The sequence below is a fragment of the Mytilus edulis genome, chromosome 4, assembly GCF_963676685.1.
Source record: "Mytilus edulis chromosome 4, xbMytEdul2.2, whole genome shotgun sequence".
NCBI lineage: Eukaryota > Metazoa > Mollusca > Bivalvia > Mytilida > Mytilidae > Mytilus > Mytilus edulis.
This window is the reverse complement of record NC_092347.1, coordinates 95760736-95784301: the sequence shown is the minus strand read 5'-3', so window position 1 is coordinate 95784301 and position 23566 is coordinate 95760736. Positions and strand designations below refer to the sequence as shown.

The 23566-nt window shown below is 32.3% G+C and overlaps 1 protein-coding gene across 1 annotated transcript in view; it reads right to left on the bottom strand.

Annotated features, from left to right (window-relative positions):
- The window catches only part of LOC139521618 (uncharacterized), a 29411-nt gene extending 6049 nt beyond the window's left edge, over positions 1–23362 (bottom strand). Inside the window, exons 1-8 of the mRNA XM_071315096.1 lie at positions 23290–23362; positions 21180–21197; positions 18260–18286; positions 13791–13808; positions 12041–12124; positions 11424–11507; positions 10849–10956; positions 334–423 (exon numbers count right to left, since the gene is read on the bottom strand). Coding sequence (XP_071171197.1) covers positions 334–423; positions 10849–10956; positions 11424–11507; positions 12041–12124; positions 13791–13808; positions 18260–18286; positions 21180–21197; positions 23290–23362 — 502 coding nt within the window. The remainder of the gene's footprint in view (positions 1–333; positions 424–10848; positions 10957–11423; positions 11508–12040; positions 12125–13790; positions 13809–18259; positions 18287–21179; positions 21198–23289) is intronic.
- Between the last annotated feature and the right edge of the window lie 204 nt (positions 23363–23566).

The following is a 23566-nucleotide window of genomic DNA, read 5'->3' as shown; positions in this document are numbered from 1 at the left end:
TTTTCCTATTCTTTTGTTCAGATCCCCTTTCTTGTTCCCCACTGACGATTTAAGTTTACCGTTGGTTGATTGTTAATTTGTGACTACATGTAACTATCCTTAAGTACTTAATTTTCTTTGAGCCCGTGAAAAAATGTGACTCATAATATGATACCAAATAAACGAATAGCGATACTCGAACCAAATATTCAGCAATATCAAGCAGGACAAACCAGCTACCAAAGATAAGAATATCCAACAGACATTTAAACCCGTCACATTGCTCTGTGGATAAAGTCGTTATGAGTCACATTTTGTTAAAAGTTTACTTCAATAGGAGTATTCAAAGATTACCTTTTTTTACAATAATAAACAAACCAATCACCACCAAGTCTGTGACAAACAGTATAATTCCAATTATTATTATCGGCACAATTGACTGATCTGAAACAACAATTACTTGTATGAATATCAAAAGTAAGTTTATTCGAGAATTATACATTGACCGTCTGAAAACACAACGAGATATAATAAATTTACTAGTATGATGTATGCTTGCTAAACTTTGGCTGCCTGATTTCAATCATTATCACATTTACTAACTAAAGATATATCTGTCTCTGTTACTTACACGTGTTTAACAATATAATCAAACTATAGTAAACAGTAAAATTGGTTGTTAAAGTAGCTACTAGGATGAACCAAGTCAGATATGAGACCGTGCATACAGTTCTAAAGTTCGCGAGCGATTTATTTTTCGCGATTTATCAATACAATTATAACGCGAATTAAAATCATCCCGAATATATAAAACTAGGATCTTTCTTTTTATCTACATCAATCAAATTAATAATTCCGAAAATAAATAGCCGCGAAAGGGAAGGCTAAACGCGAAATAAAGTATCTGCAAAAATAAGTTGGTTAACAGTGCCAGTAATCTAATCTGGTTTACTGTCAGGATAGGAACACTTTTATCATAGTAAATAATCTATGTTTATTTACACTCGGGATAGACACACTATTAGCACGCACACTAAATAATGTATTCTATTATACACATTACTGAATAATCTATTCTTGTTTACACCCAGAATAGTAACACTTGTATCATACTGAATAATGTATTCTATTGTGTATTATACTGAAGAACGTATTTTTGTTTACACCCAACCTAGGAACACTTTTATCATACTGAAGAATGTATTCTATTGTACACCATAGTGAATAATCTTATCTTGTTTACCCCCAAGCTAGGAATACTTCTATCCAGTCAGGACCCTACTTCGTCAGAATTATCTCCCCATTACGCCAGTTCATTTTCACAATCGTAGAAATGGAAGCCATTGTAGGGATGACGCGCTACAAATTTTGCTCTTGGAAACCGATAAATTTATCCACATTGCGCCATTACGATCCTTATATGTCAGTTGTATTTTGAAAGACAAATGTATAAACTAGCTAATGAGCATCAGTAAATGATATTGTCTGCATTGATTCAACTTAAAACTATTGTCTGATCGGTTGTCAGGTGGAATTTTCGAAAATTCATAAACATTTAAAAAAATTTGAATTAAAAATTTCGTGGAAGGGCAGACTAGATTTTTTTATTGTATAAAGACTATAAACCGTAGTTTTCACACACAAAAAAGTTAAATTTTTCAAAGATATGCATTTTCATCATCCAACTTGAAAGACTGTCGTCAAGTACTTTTAGTAAAAAAAATAGCTATTCGAACACACCTTCTCTGTTTTTGTGACTCATTAGATAAGTATTTTACTTGACCCATATATTTCATCTTTTAGTACTGTGATTTTTTTGTGTTATAAAGTCAATCTGTAGCTTTGATATATAAAAATGAAAGAATCTGAAGCTAGACGATGTAAGAAATATTCTTACTTTGTACGATATCAAGACAAAAAAAAACAACTCAAACACACCCTAACATAAAAAGGTGCACACGATTTTCTCTTTTCGATACAATTGTTACCTATTTTTGGGAATTTTTTCTTGAGTCACATAATGGAAGGGCAGACACGAAAATATTTTAACTAATAGATTGAAATGTTTTCCGTCCGTGGTAAATTTTTCAAAAACATCGGAGGTTATGCATTTTCTTCATCCAACTTGAAAGATACCCTTGTCGTCGACTTAAAATCTAATTGTTCTGCTTAACTATGTACTAGATAAATTGAAAACTTATGCAAAGGGTGTTTTTAAAATAAAACACCTCGTAATTGAGAAGAAAATTGTAATTTTGTTTGTTTCTATTAACTTTTAAACATTTTGTCACTATAGTAAACAATACAGTACACATTTATCGCCTTCTCTAACAAAGAGCTTCGATTCTTTTGTTCTATTTCAACCGGGTATCTGACTGTATCATACTGAATAATGTAATCTATTGTACACCATACAGAATAATCTAATCTTGTTTACACCCGAGCTAGGAACACGTCTGTCATACTGAATATTCAATTATATCTTAAACTATGAATAGGAACATGTTCATTATACAGAAGAATCTTTTCTGTTTTACACCAATGAAAGAACTGAAGAATCTTTTCATTTGTACACACATGAAATAACTGTAGAATTTATTCTGTTTTACATCCATGACAGGAATAATTTTATTATGCCGAAAAATCTATTCCATTTTACAACCATGACAGAACATGTTATCTATAATACTAAAATAAAGAGGTCCAATTTGTCAGCCGTCATCGGGTAAAAACGACAAATCAAAGAATTCAACTCTATATATAACTAATATAGGACAATGGTGTAGATTAAAAATTACACCACTTCAGACCCTTTTGTTTTCCACATAATTAATATTGCCAATAATTAACAAGTTCCGGGTATAATCCGATACCGATACCAATAGTATATAGTCACCTGTTAGCTATTACCTTATCTGTACGTTCCGCATTTGACAGGCGCACCAACAAACGGTGTATTTAGGATTTTGCTATATACACGGGTCATAATCAAAGGACTGACACTACTCAATTCAATCATTGTCAAATTGTTCCCTATTGTAGCTTTATTCAGCAATCAGCAAGACTTTCTAAGATAACTTATTTAGGACAATGCTGTTGATTAACAAATACCCCATTCCTGGAAAGCCTGGACCTTTTGTTTTCCAAATAATTAATATTTCCAATAATGGATAAGTTCCAGGTCGACGGGTTCAAACAGAAAGATTTGAAAGCAGAGAAAACTGTGTATCTTATAATCGACATGACTTTATCAGATGACAATACCAATTACTAAAATAAGGCTTAGGCATAGTTATATACTTTAATTCAGTCACGGACCCGCAATATCACGGGTGTGTACTTGTAATACTGAAGAATCTATTCTGGTATACACCCATGACAGAATTAGACATATCATACTGACGAATCCAAAATGCAGCTAAATAACAGCTTTATTATGTGGAACGCATCTATCCAATCGAGCTACAGATAAAGGATACTACAGATACAGTTAAGTCGGCCTCATATCTTGACTTACATCTAGAAATTGACAATGAGGGTCGGTTGAAAACAAAACTTTACGACGAAAGAGATGATTTCAGCTTTCCAATTGTGAACTTTCCATTTCTAAGTAGCAACATTCCAGCAGCACCTGCATACGGGGTATATATCTCCCAATTGATACGATATGCCCGTGCTTGCATTTCCTATCATGATTTTCTTGATAGAGGGTTGCTGCTCACAAGGAAGCTATTAAACCAAGAGTTCCAAATGGTGAAGTTGAAATCATCCCTTCGTAAATTTTACGGACGCCATCACGAGTTGGTTGACCGTTATGGAATAACCGTTTCACAATTGATTTCGGATTTGTTCCTTACGTTGTAACTACAATCCCCTTCCCTTTCATGAATGTGACCTACCGAATTAGACTATTTACCGGATTTGTTATCACATAAGCAAACACGACGGGTGCCACATGTGGAGCAGGATCTGCTTACCCTTCCGGAGCACCTGAGATCACCCCTAGTTTTTTGGTTGGGTTCATGTTGTTTATTCTTTAGTTTTCTATGTTGTGTCGTGTGTGCTGTTGTTTGGTTGTCTTTTTCATTTTTAACCATGGCGTTGTCAGTGTGTTTTAAATTTATGAGTTTGACTTCCCTTTGGTATCTTTCGTCCCTCTTTTTCGAAGAAGTAAAAATGTGTCTATAGATAGATAGATATAGGAACCAATGAACATAGTTTTACATCGCGTAAACTGCTTGACAAATAAATTAAGGTATTGACAATTCATAAGGAATATCAATATATATCCGAGTAAACTTATCACATTGGAAATCCTAAATAATTATAATAGTTTCGATTGGTTTCAATATATAAGCTACCAAACTTACAAAAGTATTTGATACTATATCTGCCCTTGAATTTTTACTAGATAACATTTTTGTTCGCTTTGGAGATGCCGTATATCGTCAGGTTATCGGAATTCCTATGGGGACTAACTATGCACCACTTATTGCGAACCTGTTTTAATTTGTATTGCTATGAGTTACAATTTATGACAAAAATCAGCAAAGACCCATCGAAACAACATCTGATACACAAATTTAATAATACTTTAAGATATTTGGATGATATTTTAGCTCTCATTACAAACCTGCTCGTGCATTTTTCATTGTTATTCAACGCAAATTTATTTTCTAAGATACCTGGGACGATCTTATTTCACAAAGGATTTCTATTGTCTACTTATTGTACCTCGAACTTATTTACCCGAGGTAGGTCTTTAAGTTGAGGTTCAATTTACTTAAATTTAATGGAGCATGACTAATTAGATACACCCTCTTAAAATCATGGGGTCTGAAATAGGATTGAGAAGGGGGAAAAAACACGCAGTAAAACACCTTAATTTACAATTTTTAAGAATTTGTTTGATTCAAAATGCTTTTGGTTGCTTAAATATCCTGATCAATAATCAGGCGGTATCTTGCTTCAAATTGATCGACTTTGAATCTAGTCGTGAAAATGCATGACATATTTGCCACTGGACACAAAGGAGCAATGAATTAATAAGCCTCATTTAGTGACTTATAATCATTTGTCCTTGATTATAGTCTCAAAAAGTTTTCCAATTTTTATATATTTCATTTTTATTTACATTTGAATTTTTATGCGTAAATCTTAGCATTTCTTCCATTATTTTTCTCTTTGAATTTAATCTTTTTTTTTCAATATTAAAAAAAAACAAAACGTTTTCATAGTACGCATTAGGGGTTACATTCTATAATTTCCAGCAAAACTAATAGGGGAGGGACTAGAACAGAAAAACAATCTTCATTTAGTGGCAATAACTCATATATTGAAGCGTACAATAACGGCTGTCTCGTCTAGGTGACAAAATTTGCTGTTTTAAGTTTATTTATATCTCAGACTGGTATATAATAGTTGTCATAAAAGCCAAAAAAAAAAAAAAAATGATAAAAAAAAGGTTGACAATATATAAAAATGTTTCAACTTATTTCGAGCGTTCAGCCATGCGACTTACTTAAAACGATTAAGCTGACCTGTCTTGTTGTTTACATATTTCAATCAATCAACTCGTGCGTAGATCGTCTTTCCCTCTAATCTTTTTTTTAATGTAAAGACATCTGATATGCATTCCTGTTATATTTTGATCGGACAAAGCTGCGTTTTTATATAACCAATAAGCCAAACGAACGCACACATTTAGCAAGGGTATACTGTGGGACGGGACATTCGGAAACCCGGTTGAAATAGAACAAAAGAATCGAAGCTCTTTGTTAGAGAAGGCGATAAATGTGTACTGTATTGTTTACTATAGTGACAAAATGTTTAAAAGTTAATAGAAACAAACAAAATTACAATTTTCTTCTCAATTACGAGGTGTTTTATTTTAAAAACACCCTTTGCATAAGTTTTCAATTTATCTAGTACATAGTTAAGCAGAACAATTAGATTTCAAGTCGACGACATGGGTATCTTTCAAGTTGGATGAAGAAAATGCATAACCTCCGATGTTTTTGAAAAATTTACCACGGACGGAAAACATTTCAATCTATTAGTTCAGAAATTTTCGTGTCTGCCCTTTCATTATGTGACTCAAAATAAAATTCCAAAAAATGGGTAACAATTGTATCGAAAAGAGAAAATCGAGTGCATCTTGTTATATTAGGGTGTGTTTGAGATGGTTTTTTTGTCTTGATATCGTACAAAGTACGAATATTTCATACATAGTCTCGCTTCAGATTCTATCATTTTTATATATCAAAGCTACAGATTGACTTTATAACACTAAAAAATCACAGTACTAAAAGATGAAATATATGGGTCAAGTAAAATACTTATCTAATGAGTCACAAAAACAGAGAAGGTGTGTTCGAATAGCTATTGTTTTTACTAAAAGTACTTGACGACAGTCTTTCAAGTTGCATGATGAAAATGCATATCTTTGAAAAATTTTAATTTCTTGTGTGTGAAAAATCTAAGTCTGCCCTTCCACGAAATTTTTAATTCGAATTTTTTTTTAAATGTTTATGAATTTTCGAAAATTCCACCCGACAACCGATCAGACAATAGTTTTAAGTTGAATCAATGCAGACAATATCATTTAAATGCTCATTAGCTAGTTTATACATTTGTCTTTCAAAATACAACTGACATATAAGGATCATAATGGTGCAATGTGGATAAATTTATCGGTTTCCAAGAGCAAAATTTGTAGCGCGTCATCCCTACAATGGCTTCCATTTCTACGATTGTGAAAATGAACTGGCGTAATGGGGAGATAATTCTGACGAAGTAGGATCCTGACTGGGGAGAGGTCTAGAGATGTCAATAGTTCTATACCCAAGCGAATCTTTGTTTTGAATAAAAGGAGATAAAGGTATATATTAGTGCGACAGCAACCCAAAGACACAGATAAATAAAAATATTTAGAGTCAACATTCGGTCTTCTTTTTATATAAAATTCTGTATACTGAATAGTAAGCTCAAAACCGACCTATGACTAAAAAATAGTTATACGGAGTTAATTCATTATCATTTTCCGTCAAATATTATAAATCCGAAAATGCACATTTGATTGAATATTATTTACCGTCAAAGATAATTATCCCAACAATCACAAGTGTTTGAAAAATTTCACCTGCCATTTTTTAATTTTGATTGGTGAAAATTTAAGAAGTTGTAATATATACCAGTAAAAGAAAAACACTTCACTGTATAATAAAACGGTAAAATAAAGTAATGATAATGGATGACGACCAGCGGCGAATAAAATTAATATTCAGGACGATTACGTGTAAATATAATAAGAGTATTAACCCCGTTTTTTACTAGACTGACAAGCTGAGTCGGTTTTTTTTATCGTGTAAGTTCACAAGATATTAGTTCGCAGGAAGAAAAGTGAACCGACCCGGACACATTTCCGACTTTGAACCGGCCAGTCTGTGCTCTTACTCTATGATGCCACGTTTTAAGCGTTGAAATAGAATACCAATTTAATTAACGTCTTTGTTTGGTCGTTCGGGATTCGAACAAATTTAATGACATCCCGCTCTCGAAGCGAACACCCCGACACGAGCCCAACAAGGAGAGCGGTAGTGATCGGTAGTACAGAATATCATACCAAAAACTAAAGTACAATATACAATACAGTTTCACAGAATTCTCTTCAGTTTATCACATAATTGACAGCTTATTCAAAAGTTTTAAATATTTTTCTACTATTGTTCTTATCTAATGTTGAAATACGATTTATAACATGTGAATTTTTTTTGTCAGGCAAGGATAAAACTAAGAAAGATAAAAGTTTTTTTTCAGGTGTTTTTGCTTCATTTAGACATGAAAAGGGAACAACGGACGACTAAATTAAAGTGTTTGTTTTCATATAATGTATATCTCACCCAACACGTTTTGATCGGGACAGTGAAACCTAGTTTAATACGGTTTTATTCATTAAAGTTTGCATGCATAGTTCTTATTTAAAAAACACACAAATTAAGCAAGATCTATTAATTAATTGGACTGAAAAGACAAAACTAATTATTTTGCATTCGCATGTATCTTAATCACGCCTGGTAAACCATCTAATCTCAACCAAATGGTTGAGACGGAAAAAAGTATTCTGGCACTTCCTGTTGAGCTTTTCTGGTTCAAATTATCCAAAATAAACATAGGGTAGGTCGACTTTTCGTCAATTTACTGAAAATCAATGCGTTTTTTATAAAATAGGCGAATGTCATGCCATAGATAATTGAATTAGGGTTTCTCTCGTGTATAACATGGACCAATATGATTTGAAATGACATCGGAATGACTTTTCTCCAGCAGGTAAATGTGGCAGTGCATTCAGCTATTGACAAAATGACAGCGATATCATTGATATACTCACGTATTTTTCTTAAACCTTATAAACATAAAATTATAGTTTGTTCTTTTTCTTTACTTATATAATTGCATTAAGCGAAATATGCTATAAAGTATGTCATGTTGAGATTTTCTGGTATCGGTTGAGATATTCTGGAATAATGTTGAGATCTTCTGGTGAATGAAATTTTCAACTATAGCTTAGTATCAATTACATATACAACCGTCAAAACGTTCCAACTGTCATTTAAATCTTGTCTGTAGTTATGACAGCAGCTTCTGAAGAGAACTTTATTTCAGGTGTTTTTGCTTCATTTAGATAGGCTCGGGGATCTGAACACCCCTGTTTGTTCGGAGGTCTTTTAATATCAATATTAACTTATAATTGAACTTTTACTATTACATAATGACGACTTCAGTATGTATACTAAAGAAATTTATCCTGTTAACTTACTTTAAATAAAGCTAATACTAACAATGACCACTGTCCTTTCCTCGATCTTGATATATATATATATCATTAACGGAAAGCTTAATACTAAAATTTATGATAAAAGAGATGATTTCTCATTTCCTATCGTTAATTATCCATTTTCAATTTTGGATGGTGACGTTCCCTTGTCACCATCTTACGGTGTTTATGTATCGCAACTTGTACGATTCGCTCGTGTATGTAACAATGTTGTAGATTTTAACGAGAGAAATTTATGTATTACTGAAAAATTATTACACCAGGGTTTCCGATATCACAAACTAGTCAAAACATTTACTAAATTTTATCATCGGTATAAGGACATCATTCTTAGACACGGGTTATGTTCTTCTCATATATGTTATGATGGTATGATACTAAACCCTTCACGGGGAGGATTGTGCCTGATATTTATATGATGAAGACGTAATTTGTCAATCAGTTTAATTCAAGTCCGGAGCTGGCATGTCAGTTGACTGCTAGTAGTCTGATGTTATTTATGTATTACTGTCATTTTGTTTATTTTCTTTGGTTACATCTTCTGACATCAGACTCAGACTTCTCTTGAACTGAATTGTAATGTGCGTATTGTTATGCGTTTACTTTTCTGCATTGGCTAGAGGTATAGGGAGAGGGTTGAGATCTCACAAACATGTTTAACCCCGCCGCATTTTTGCGCCTGTCCCAAGTCAGGAGCCTCTGGCCTTTGTTAGTCTTGTATTATTTTAACTTTTAGTTTCTTGTGTACAATTTGGAGTTTAGTATGGTGTTCATTATCACTGAACTAGTATATATTTGTTTAGGGGCCAGCTGAAGGACGCCTCCGGGTGCGAGAATTTCTCGTTGCATTGAAGACCTGTTTGTGACCTTCTGCTGTTGTCTGCTCTATGGTCGGGTTGTTGTCTCTTTGGCACATTCCCCATTTCCATTCTCAATTTTATTATAAACATAAAAAGTCTCTGTTACTAATTGTGCATTAAAATCAATTTAATCGGAAATAGATGCCTGGAGTTGTTCTAAAACGAACTTTAAGTGAAAGGGATGGTGTAAATCATAAACAGTTCTAAGATATGCAAAGGAAGATACCATATTTCCTTTTGCGAATAGTATAAAATCATTGAATATTTCTACACCTTTCAAAAGTATCCCTCCTTCCAAACTTAAAAACAAATTGGAAGAATTAGACTTATTCAGTTTTTACGAAAAAGAATGGCCAACGTAGATGCAATGTTTTTTATGAAGGAATACATTTACATTTCAAAACGTCAATATGGGTTCAAACAAATCCATTCTCCCTTATACGTACAATATGAAGATACTTGATTTTTTTTTATTGACAACATATATGTTACGTTCGGAGGACGTGTTTATATAAAAAAGAAAAACAATCTATGATCGAATTATGAACATTATCTTGCTGACCTATTCTTCTATTCGTATGAGTCAAATGCCGCACCAAAAATTCTTATTATAGCTATAGAAAACAAAGATATCATTAGTTCTTGTTTTTGATATGCATATTGTGTTTTAAAGACAGTATAAACTGCAACATTCCTAATACATTAATATAAAAATAATAGCAAAATACATCATCGTTCATCTTTTCCTGAGGAATTGAAACCTTAGTTTCATGATTATCTTTTTACCAAATATCTAAGTTGAATTCTGAAAAAAACGTTCATATTACACTTGTAAACAAAGTCGTGTTCTAAATAACACAACATATGTTTGACACATGCGCACAAATTTACTGTTTATATTCTCGTTATTTTCATTCTTATTATAATGAAGTATATATATTTAAGCAATACGGAGTATATACCTCCCAATTGATACGACCTTCCCGCGCTTGGAAACGAGAACAGCCAAACATTTTCAAGGCATGTTAGTACGGTTCGACCTATGCAAATACTGTATTTGTCTTTTCAGAACGCTCATTGTAAAATATCGACAAATATAATGCCTACTATTCTAAAATAAACATAGAACATGACATGAAGGAATTATTTCTTAACTAACAAAACTATGCTTACCATACTTTGTTAAAACAACTGATTCATGTTCTGTTGTAATTGTAGTTAACCCATTACACTTACACCCAGACGGTATTGGAGCAGATAAACCTGGCATTCCTGGTAATCCTGTAAAATGTATTTATACAAAATAGATAAGCATCACACAAAAAAAATCGATTAAATGTCAAGTCTTCAATAAAGTATCAATATAAATTTAATTTCAACCAATTTGAGATATTTTATCGAATTTAAAAAACAACATCATTATTCAAACGCAGTTGGATTTCAAATATTTTGGCCACGAGCATCACTGAAGAGACATGTATTGTCGAAATGCGCATCTGGTGCAACAAAATTGGTACCGTTGATTTTATTGTTGCTATTCGGCAACATCAAAACGAAGTAGCGTCGAGTTGCTGTTCACGGCATTACTCAATGACACCATGAGTATCCCAAAAATCACCGACTGTACAAGGGCTGTATAGCCAGTCAAGGTTGTTAAAAACTTTCATATATATCCCAAAAGGTGTAGTAAATTTAATATTGAAATATCAATTATTAATACGATTTTAATGATGATGAGTCCTTATTACCTGGATTTCCTGTCCCTCCTTTTTCACCAGCGTCACCCTTAGGACCAGAAGAACCTCCGGGTAGGCCATTACTTCCAGGAAGACCTTCACAAACGAGAAAATACTTTTATTATAAATTATCATATTTCATCTTTATAGTCATACATAAGATCAAAGGTAATCAATTGAACAATGATATATAGTATCTGTATTTTTTCACATCAAAGTTCTTGTATATTTAGCAATGTAGCTTTTAATATCAGTTCAGTTCGATCGTTTGCTACAGTTTTTACTACTACATTCTATTTTGGCAAGTGTTTTAAGACTAATTTTAGAAGTATAGTGAGTAACTATTTGCTTTATATTTTTTAGACATACTTAATGGATGTAGTTAATATATACACAACTGATCAAGCACATTATCTGTGTATTCATTATCTCTATATATGATACACAAAAAAATTCTCATTTCTGATTTTGGTCTGATTCTCAATGTAGACAAATTCTTATATTTTCTCCAAAAGTTCCCGCTAAATTTTTTCATCATTTACTCATATAGCCAAATATAAAAACCGTAAAATGTATCCCACAAAACTGTGATTATGAATTTAAGATGCTCATTTCTGAGTCATTATTACCTGGATTTCCTGTCCCTCCTTTTTCACCAGCGTCACCTTTAGGACCAGAAGGACCTCCGGGTAGGCCATCACTTCCAGGAAGACCTTCACAAACGAGAAATTAATAATTATAAACTTCATATTTTATCTTTTAAGTCATACATAAAATTAAATGTAATCAATTGAACAATAATATATAGTACTTTCAAATTTGCAATATAGCTTTTAATATCAGTTCATTTCGATCGTTTGCAACTCTTTTTACTACTACATTCCGGTCGAATGCTTTTGTGGCACGTGCTAGTCGTTTTTGGACTAATTTTGAAAATTTAGAGTATAGTGAGAATCGTTTTGCTTATAATTTGTACCGGTTGGTCCAGTAATACTTTTAAGACATACTCAATGGATGTAGTTTATATATACACAACTGATGAAGCAAACAACATAGGAAGTATTGATTACGATATAAATGATTATACAATATTCAATAAGTCTTTTCACTTACTCCACCAATAAAAGAAATGAAGTTATCTACACAAGGCATCAATGATAAAAGAGAAGGCCCGGATTATAAAATTGAAAGATACAATATGTTTTAATTTGGCTTAAAGACATGTTAGAAAGTAATATTGACCTATATGCATCAAAGTTTTTTATTCTAAAGCGTTGATTACTACATCTAAAATAGGTCAAAATAAGAGATTTTGACGAAAATTGACAAAATTGGCCAGATCACAACCAAATTTAGGACCAGAAAAGATAGAGCGCTGGCGTTTACCAACTAAATATTCAAGTTAAACATGAAAAATGTCATTACAAACATTGTGTTAAAAAAAAATTTTGTCGACGTATGCGCCTTATGTTTCCTGTCCAATAATCAATGCAAAATTTACCACTTTTCAATGATTTTCGTAGAAAATCAAAATGAGGACTGTTTGTGACGTCATCAGTAGAACGCAGGAACGTAAATTTTCAACAAATAGGCTTATTTCCTATCTTGTCAATGTATTAGCTATGATTCATCGTGATATAGATCAATAAATCCTAATTTAAAATTTGAGGTAAAAACAGAGCCATTTTAGGGTCTTATCGAACCTACTTCTTTAAACAAAACTTACATTTCATAGTTTACCATACTCAAAGTCCTTTTTTTTTTTATCTTTTTCTTTTGATATTTTGCAATGTTTCGGTTTTTCCAAATAACCCAGTTCGTAACAATGAGGACCGTATGTAGCTGTGAATTTAATATCTCTCTATATGATACACAAAAGGATTCTCATTTTTTATTTTGGTCCGATTCTTAAAGTAGACAAATTCTCATATTTTCTCTAAAAATTCCCGCTAAACCTCTTTTATTATGTACATAAAAAGATGATTATATTTCATTACAAAAGTGACACTTGGTTTAAATGATTCATTTTTTGTAATTTTTCTTCGGTGTTTACCGTTAAGCGGGTTCTTTTAGCGTGTGTAACACTCGCGATTTAGGGGCAACAAAGAACACGAGAAAAATTGGCGTTTTTTTTTATTCTTTAATCCAAATAAAATATGTGCAATTTGCGGATTTTGAAAAAAAAGTGGTAAAAATTGACAAAAAAGAGTCTATTGTTATGGTTAATTGATTGTTTTTCCTGCATGATGTCTTCTTATTTATTGATTATATTTGATAAACTTAATCAATAGCACACCAGTTATTTATTATGAGTGACTTGCAACTATTACATAAATAGTTATCAAAAGTACGATTTATTTATTATATCGCCGTTCTTACCTTGGTCTCCTTTTCGTCCTGGAAAAATAGAAGAAAACTCATGATTAATCATATATTAACTATATAAACTCATCATATATACCAGGATTCAATTTTGTATTTACGCCAGAGGAGCGATTCGTCTACAAAAGACTCATCAATGACGCTCGAATCCAAAAAGTTAAAAAGGCCAAATAATGTACGAAGTTGAAGAGCATTGAGGACCAAAATTCCTAAAACTTTTGCCAAATACAGTTAAAGTAATCTATTCCTAAGGTAGAAAGCCTGTGTTTTTCAAAATTTCAAAAATGTTAACAGTTCATTTATAAATATGACAATACCAATGATAATTCATGTGAGCACACAAATGCTAACTTCTGGGCTGGTGAAACCATCGGGGAATTAAAACTCCACCAGCAGTGGCATCGACCCAGTGGTTGTAAATAAACCCATCACATAATATGTATTCATCACACACTATGTAATCACTTGAAAAAGCCTTCATTGTATCTGTTCTTTGTTTATTAAGAAATCCTGATTTTAATATCAGTTCATTTCGATCCATTGTTATACTAATTACATTAAAAGAGGGACGAAAGATACCAAAGGGACAGTCAAACTCATAAATCTAAAACAAACTGACAACGCCATGGCTAAAAATGAAAAAGACAAACAGAAAAACAATAGTACACACGACACAACATAGAAAACTAAAGAATAAACAACACGAACCCCACCAAAAACTAGGGGTGATCTCAGGTGCTCCGGAAGGGTAAGCAGATCCTGCTCCACATGTGGCACCCGTCGTGTTGCTTATGTGATTACAAATCCGGTAAATAGTCTAATTCGGTAGGTCATATTCATGAAAGGGAAGGGGATTGTAGTTACGACGTAAGGAACATATCTGATATCATTTGTGAAACGGTTACTCCATAACGGTCAACCAACTCGTGATGGCGTCCGTAAAATTTACGAAGGGATGATTTCAACTTCACCATTTGGAATTCTTGGTTTAATAGCTTCCTTGTGAGCAGTAAACCTCTATCAAGAAAATCATGATAAGAAATGCAAGCACGGGAATATCGTATCAATTGGGAGATATATACCCCGTATGCAGGTGCTGCTGGAATGTTGCTACTTAGAAATGGAAAGTTCACAATTGGAAAGCTGAAATCATCTCTTTTGTCGTAAAGTTTTGTTTTCAACCGACCCTCATTGTCAATTTCTAGATGTAAGTCAAGATATGAAGCCGACTTAACTGTATCTGTAGTATCCTTTGTCTCTAGTTCGATTGGATAGATGCGTTCCACAAAGTCACCAAATTTTGAATTGTTTAGTGAAAGAACATCATCTATATAGCGGAAAGTAGAGTTAAAGGATATTGCTGACTTCTTATCTTTCTTCCTAAGAAGTTCCTGCATGAAGTCAGCCTCATAATAATAAAGAAACAAGTCGGCGAGTAGAGGGGCACAGTTTGTTCCCATTGGAATGCCGACAGTCTGTTGAAAAACACGTCCTCCGAACTTAACAAATATGTTGTCAATCAAGAAATCAAGCATCTTGATAATATCAGTTTCAGAGAATTTTTTGTTTGAATCAGAGTGATTCTTTACAAAGTAGGATTTATCCCTCCCTAAGACAAGATACTTGTATCTACGTTGGCCATTCTTTTTTATGAAGCAAAGTAATACCAACTCTTTCAATTTGTCTTTTAGTTTGGAATGTGGAATACTTGTGTACAGAGTAGAAAAGTCAAATGTTTTAATACTGTTACAAGATGAAAGAGAGTTAGATTGTATGTACTCTAAAAGATCTTTTGAATTTTTAAGTATCCACATCTGATTCACGCCACCTCTAGAATAGGCAGTTTCACAATAACTTTGAAGCCCGTCTTTGATTGCTGATACAATAGATGTTAATAATTTAGAAAGAGGTTTCGTGGAGCACTTGGAAGACCCAGCAATATACCGTTGTTTGTAAGGACACTTATGTAGTTTAGGTATCCAATACAGTGATGGAAGATCCAGTTCTTCATCTTTGGTTGAAATTCCAAAGGAACATAGAACAGACCTATGATTATCCAGGATTTCCTCTTTGGTAAGTGTCGTGAGGGTATATGTTGAGTTTCCAAGTGAATTGTCAATACCTAATTCGTTTATCAAGCAGTTGATGTAGTGACTTTTACACACAAAAACGATGTTATTTGGGGCTTTACCTGCGGGGACAACAACATATTTGTCGTGGAGGTCGGATAGGTGTTTTGCAACATTTGGGTCTTTAAAGATTGACGTAGCATGGGCAATGATGGACCCATTCAGTTTCTTAATTCTGATTTGTATCAACGACCTCACTGCCTAAATCCATTCGGAAAGAGTGTCTACGTCTTCCTTCTCGCGCTTAGCCCATTGCCTGGCATAATCCTCGACTGAATCCATCAAAATTTTAAAGTTATATTTCCAATTGATGGATTTAGGCTCACGATATTTGGGACCTTTCGATAACACATTTCGTAGAGAAGTGTTATTAACAATGTTAAGGTCACCGGTAATAACGTGGCCAGCAGGATTATATGTGAATTTGGAACTAGCACAAGTGCAATCAGGAGGTTTAGACTTGAAGTCGTCAATATCGAGATCCTGCAAAACGCGTTTGTAATTGAAAATTTTAGTTGCAATAGGTTTGGTATAGGTATAAGAAATTATTGGTACAGACTGGTCTTTGAAATAAGGAGGTATTTTCGATTGCACTAATTTATGATGAAGGATATTGCCTAGGTTGACATTAACATTCCAGTCGAGTGATCTTTTGCCAATTGGCATTGGTAACCAGTTATAAGAGGGCAAATGTGTCCTTATATGGATTATGCCATTTTATATGTCCTTCTTTTATCCCATACTCTTCGACTGGTTCGATTCATATATATCATTAGCTTTTAAATATTCGGGTTTGAGCGTTCCTTATTAAGGTTAATCTAGAAAAACGCATCGGACGCATTACATTTATAACACGTTGTTTTCTGGTATTGTTTTGTTAAAAAGGAATTATAATATGATGAGTCAATGTTTTCTTTGAATATGGACCTGTTGAAATCATTCTTTTTTGCCTCAATTTCGTATACATACATACACACCTGAACAGGATCATTACATAGGGAGTATTGATTAAGATATATATTATTATACTATATTGACATGATCACTTCAATAACCGAACCAATCAAAAAAATATAGTTATCTACTTTATGCATCAATCATAAGACATAAGACAAATAAAGGCAACAGTAGTATACCGCTGTTCAAAACTCATAAATACATGGACAAAAAACAAAATCGGGGTAGCAAACTAAAACCAAGGGAAACACATTAAATATAAGAGGAGAACTACGACACAACACTAAAATGTAACACACACAGAAACGGACAAAGCATCAGACAAAGTCCCACGAGAAAAGTCTTCTTTGTGTGTGTTTCGTTTAAAAATATTAACAATGATTTTATTTCCTGTTTTAACCTACCCAAAATCATCATCTTTGTTTTTTTTATATTTGCGATAGTTCCGTGTTTCCAAAAAACACATTTTGTTACAAGGAAGACATTTTGTAGCTGAAATTTATATCTGAATATTTGACATAAAAGGATAATCATTTCTGATTTTGGTAAATGTTCAATTATCAATTTAGACACATTTCCATATTTTCCTAAAATAATTCCTGCTAAACGTCTTTCATCAATGCAACAAAATAGATGAGACAATGATTGTGTTTCATTACAAAAGTGACACACACTATGAGTTTGAATGATTCGTCTTTTTAGATCTTTTGTCCGTATATTTTATATTATGCAATAAGTTCCAATAAAGTTGTTTTGTTTTGCCTTACTTTTGATTGGTCACATATATATCCCCTAGTAGATACTTCTTTAAACGTAAATACTTATTAAGATAAAGATGAGCGAAATAATGAAGACTCCTTTTCTTTTCTTCATACTCAATTAAAAAATAAATGTGATTTTTTATATCAACAAATGATAAATATCCCATCGTTGTGGTTACTGTAAATGGCATACAGGTACATATAATTGCTTACACCCACTGTCTTATTCTCAATCATGCCTTGTATTCGTATTACAAAAAATAGCAAAACATTTTTAAGCCGTTAAACTACTAATAATATTGAAAAAATATAAGTACTATTCTTGAGACGATCTCTTACAATATAAACTCTATACATGTTGGTGTTGTTGGCAACTGTGGAATAGACAATTGTGGAAATGGTATTTTATCAATTCGATTCCATCGTCAAATACAAACAACAACGCAATTGTATGCTTTAGACGAAAAAATCATCACATAAAAATTATTTTCCAGTTAAAAATGTGGCTATTATAGTTTTAAACAACGTCATCACATACCGTATAAACTGTAGGAACAATACCCTGAAAAACTGTGATGTTGTTCTATTGAAAATGTGATTATTATATTGCTGTACTTACCTTTTAATCCTGGAAAACCATCCCGACCTTTAGAAATGTAAGTAAGAAGAAAACTCTTATTATGAAAAGTCATATTTTATCTATATATGTATTAATTACATCATATGCAATCACTTGATCAAGTCTTCATTGTATGTGTATTTTTTTCTCATAAAAGCTAATAAGCAATCCTGATTTTAATATCAGTTCATTTCGATCCATTGTTATACTAATTACTTTAACATTTCAGTCGAGTGATCTTTCGCCAATTGGCATTGGTAGCCGGCTGTTAGATGGCAAAGTTGCCCGTACCTGGATTATTCTCATAGTAGACTTTGTAAAACGTAAATACTACTAAAACTGGCTATTATGATTTGGAAAACAAATAACATGCTTTTTGATATCTTTAATCATCAACTATGGGCTTCAATTGTATGCCGTTTGTTTTAATTAATTGTATTTCACCCTTTCTTGAATGTCTGTACCAAGTAAAGAATATGAAACTTTAATGTTTTTTAGACTTTTGATTTTGCAATTTCAAAAAGGACTTTTCGTTTTGAATTTCACTTGGAGTTCAGTAATTTTGTCATTTTACTTTTCATTGTAAAAAATTTGTTACTGGCATAAACATTACAAGAAATTAAAACAGATTAACCCGCCACATTATGAATGTATGTGCCTGTCTAAAGTCAGGAGCCTGTAATTCAGCGGTTGTCGTTTGTTTATGTATTATATATTTTTTTTCGTTCATTTTTTATATAAACAAGGCCGTGAGTTTTCTCGTTTGAGTTGTCATAGTAAACAAGTAAACAGACAGAATGTTCATGTGATATTGTCTCTGATTGCAGTAAAAATGTATTTTCCTTAATTGGTTAACTGTGTTATGTTCTTTACACTTAAACGTTCATTAAATTCAAACACACTTGGTCTAGACCAGTAATATTTCTTTATGAATTTTACTCTCAGTTCCTTATATTTCGTCATCAATACACCGACGGCAAATTGTACATTTACGACGTGACAACTCAATGCTTTGGTAGCGTCCAGTTTCAACCGCTAATGAATGAGAAGAAAGTCTTATTTTTAAAACAGCTCTTCGGTACACAATAGGAATATATTTTATCATATTATCGTGTTTTGTCTGATGATTGGTCTGTTTCTGTGTGTGTTGCGTTTCGGTGTTGTGTCGTTGTTCTCCTCTTATATTTAATGCGTTTCGCTCGGTTTTGGTTTGTTACCCCGATTTTGTTTTTTGTCCATGGATTTATGAGTTTTGAACAGCGGTATACTACTGTTGCCTTTATTTATCAAATAAAATAGCGCCATATCTTCCGCATACATTAGAAGAAAAAGACTTAAATCTCGCATCTCAAGTGGAATACATCCATAAAAAAAAGGACATTTCACAGTCATTCACATACAGAAGAAGAATATAGTCGACAAAACCTCGCCTTGAGGTAAACCGATTTGACATTCAAAAATTCAATCATCTTTGAAATGAAATAAATGTCTTAGGTTATTAAAAGTGTAAAAAGTATGAATCAGAACTGTTCTTAGAAGTCTTAAAATTATTATGTGAAAATATTGCAGTTCTTTTTTTCGTTTAAAAGGAGTAAGTTCGGAAAGGGCCATATTTGGCCCGGATTATAAAATTGAAAGATATAATATGTTTTAATTTGGCTTAAAGATATGTTAGAAAGTAAAATTGACCTATATGCATCACAGTTTTTATTCTAAAGCGTTGATTACTACATCCAAAATAGGTCAAAATAAGAGATTTTGTCGAAAATTGACAAAATTGGCCAGATTTGAACCAAATTAGGGACCAGAAAAGATAGAGGGCTGGCGTTTACCAAATAAATATTCAAGTTAAACATGAAAAATGTCATTACTAACATTGTGTTAAAACAAAATTTGTGTCCACGTATGCGCTCTATGTTTCATGTCCAATAATCAATGCAAAATTTACCAATTTTCAATGATTTTCGTGGAAAATCAAAATGTTTGTGACGTCATCAGTAGAACGCAGGAACGTAAATTTTCAACAATTAGGCATATTTCCTATCTAGTCAATGTATTAGCTATGATTCATTGTGCTATAGATCAATAAATCCTAATTTAAAATTTGAGGTAAAAAAGAGAGCCATTTTAGGGTCTTATCGAAACTACTCCTTTAAACAAAACTTTTATTTCATAGTTTACCATACTCAAAGTCATTTGTTTTTATCTTTTTCTTTTGATATTTTGCAATGTTTCGGTTTTTCCAAATGAACCAGTTCGTTTCAAGGAGGACCGTATGTAGCTGTGAATTTAATATCTCTCTAAATGATACACAAAAGGATTCTCATTTCTCATTTTGGTCCGATTCTTAAAGTAGACAAATTGTCATATTTTCTCTAAAAATTCCCGCTAAACCTCTTTTATTATGTACATAAAAAGATGATTATATTTCATTACAAAAGCGACACTTGGTTTAAATGACTTATTTTTTGTAATCTTTCTTCAGTGTTTACCGTTAAGCGGGTTCTTTTAGCGTGTGTAAAACTCGCGATTTAGGGGAACCAAAGAACACGAGAAAAATTGGCGTTTTTTTTTATTCTTTAATCCAAATGAAATATGTGCAATTTGCGGATTTTGAAAAAAAAGTGGTAAATATTGACAAAAAGAGTCTATTGTTATGGTTCATTGATTGTTTATCCTGCATGATGTCTTCTTATTTATTGATTATATTTGATACACTTAATCAATAGCACACCAGTACATAGTTATTTTTCACAGGTTTACAAACTTCCTGAAATTTGTTACGGTCGGTCAGGTACAAAATTGACCAAACCTTTAATTTGATGTACTCATACGATTATGAAATTATCATGAGTGACTTGCAGCTATTACATAAATAGTTATCAAAAGTACGATTTATTTATTATATCGTCGTTCTTACCGTGGTCTCCTTTTGGTCCTGGAAAAATAGAAGAAAACTCATGAGTAATCATATATTAACTATATAAACTCATCATAGATACCAGGATTCAATTTTGTATTTACGCCAAAAGAGCGTTTCGTCTACAAAAGACTCATCAATGACGTTCGAATCCAAAAAGATAAAAAAGGCCAAATAATGTACGAAGTTGAAGAGCATTGAGGACCAAAATTCCTAAAACTTTTGCCAAATACAGCTAAAGTAATCTATTCCTGAGGTAGAAAAGCCTTAGTTTTTCAAAATTTCAAAAATGTTAACAGTTCATTTATAAATATGACTATATCAATGATAATTCATGTGAGTACACACATGCTAAATACTGGACTGGTGAAACCATCGGGGAATTAAAACTCCACCAGCAGTGGCATCGACCCAGTGGTTGTAAATAAACCCATCACATAATATGTATTCATCACACACTATGTAATCACTTGAAAAACCGTCATTGTATCTGTTCTTTGTTTATTAAGAAATCCTGATTTTAATATCAGTTCATTTCGATCCATTGAAATACTAATTACATTAACATTCCAGTCGAGTGATCTTTTGCCAATTGGCATTGGTAACCAGTTATAAGAGGGCAAAGTTGCCCTTACCTGGATTATGCCATTTTATTTGTCCTTCTTTTATCCCATACTTTTCGACTGGTTCGATTCATATATATCATTAGCTCTTAAATATTCGGGTTTGAGCGTTCCTTATTAAGGTTAATCTAGAAAAACGCCTCGGGCGCATTACATTTATAACACGTTGTTTTCTGATATTGTTTTGTTAAAAAGGAATCATTTCATAATATGATGAGTCCATGTTGTCTTTGAATATGGACCTGTTGAAATCATTCTTTTTTGGCTTAATTTCGTATACATACATACACACCTGAACAGGATCATTACATAGGGAGTATTGATTAAGATATATATGATTATACAATATTGACATGATCATTTCAATAATCGGACCAATCAAAAATATATAGTTATCTACTTTATGCATCAATCATAAGATATAAGACAAAAGTCTTCTTTGTGTGTGTTTCGTTTAAAAATATTAACAACGATTTTATTTCCTGTTTTAACCTACTCAAAATTATCATCTTTGTTTTTTTTTTTATATTTGCGATAGTTCCGTGTTTCCAAAAAACACATTTTGTTACAAGGAAGACATTATGTAGCTGAAATTTATATCTGAATATTTGACATAAAAGGATAATCATTTCTGATTTTGGTAAATGTTCAATTATCAATTTAGACACATTTCCATATTTTCCTAACATAATTCCTGCTAAACTTCTTTCATCAATGCAACAAAATAGATGAGACAATGATTGTGTTTCATTACAAAAGTGACACACACTATGCGTTTGAATGATTCGTCTTTTTAAAATCTTTTGTCCGTATATTTTATATTATGCAATAAGTTCCAATAAAGTTGTTTTGTTTTCCTGTTTGCATTACATTTATTTGATTGGTCAAATATATATCCCCTAGTAGATATTACTTTAAACGTAAATTCTTATTAAGATAAAGATGAGCGAAATAATGAAGACTCCTTTTCTTTTCTTCATACTCAATTAAAAAATAAATGTGATTTTTTATATCAACAAATGATAAATATCCCATCGTTGTGGTTACTGTAAATGGCATACAGGTACATATAATTGCTTACACCCACTGTCTTATTCTCAATCATGCCTTGTATTCGTATTACAAAAAATAGCAAAACATTTTTAAGCCGTTAAACTACTAATAATATTGAAAAAAATTAGTACTATTTTTGTGACGATCTCTTACATTATAAACTCTATACATGTTGGTGTTGTTGGCAACTGTGGAATAGACAATTGTGGAAATTGTATTTTATCTATTCGATTTCATCGTCAAATATAAACAACAACTCAATTGTATGCTTTAGACGAAAAAATCATCACATAAAAATTATTTTCCAGTTAAAAATGTGGCTATTATAGTTTTAAACAACGTCATCACATACCGTATAAACTGTAGGAACAATCCCCTAGAAAAACTGTGATGTTGTTCTATTGAAAATGTGATTATTATATTACTGTACTTACCTGGTAATCCGTCATGACCATACCGACCTTTAAAATTGTAAGTAAGAAGAAAACTCTTATTATGAAAAGTCATATGTTATCTATATATGTATTAATTACATCATATGCAATCACTTGATCAAGTCTTCATTGTATGTGTATTTTTTTCTCATAAAAGCTAATAAGCAATCCTGATTTTAATATCAGTTCATTTCGATCCATTGTTATACTAGTTACTTTAACATTTCAGTCGAGTTGATCTTTCGCCAATTGGCATTGTTAGCCGGCTGTTAGATGG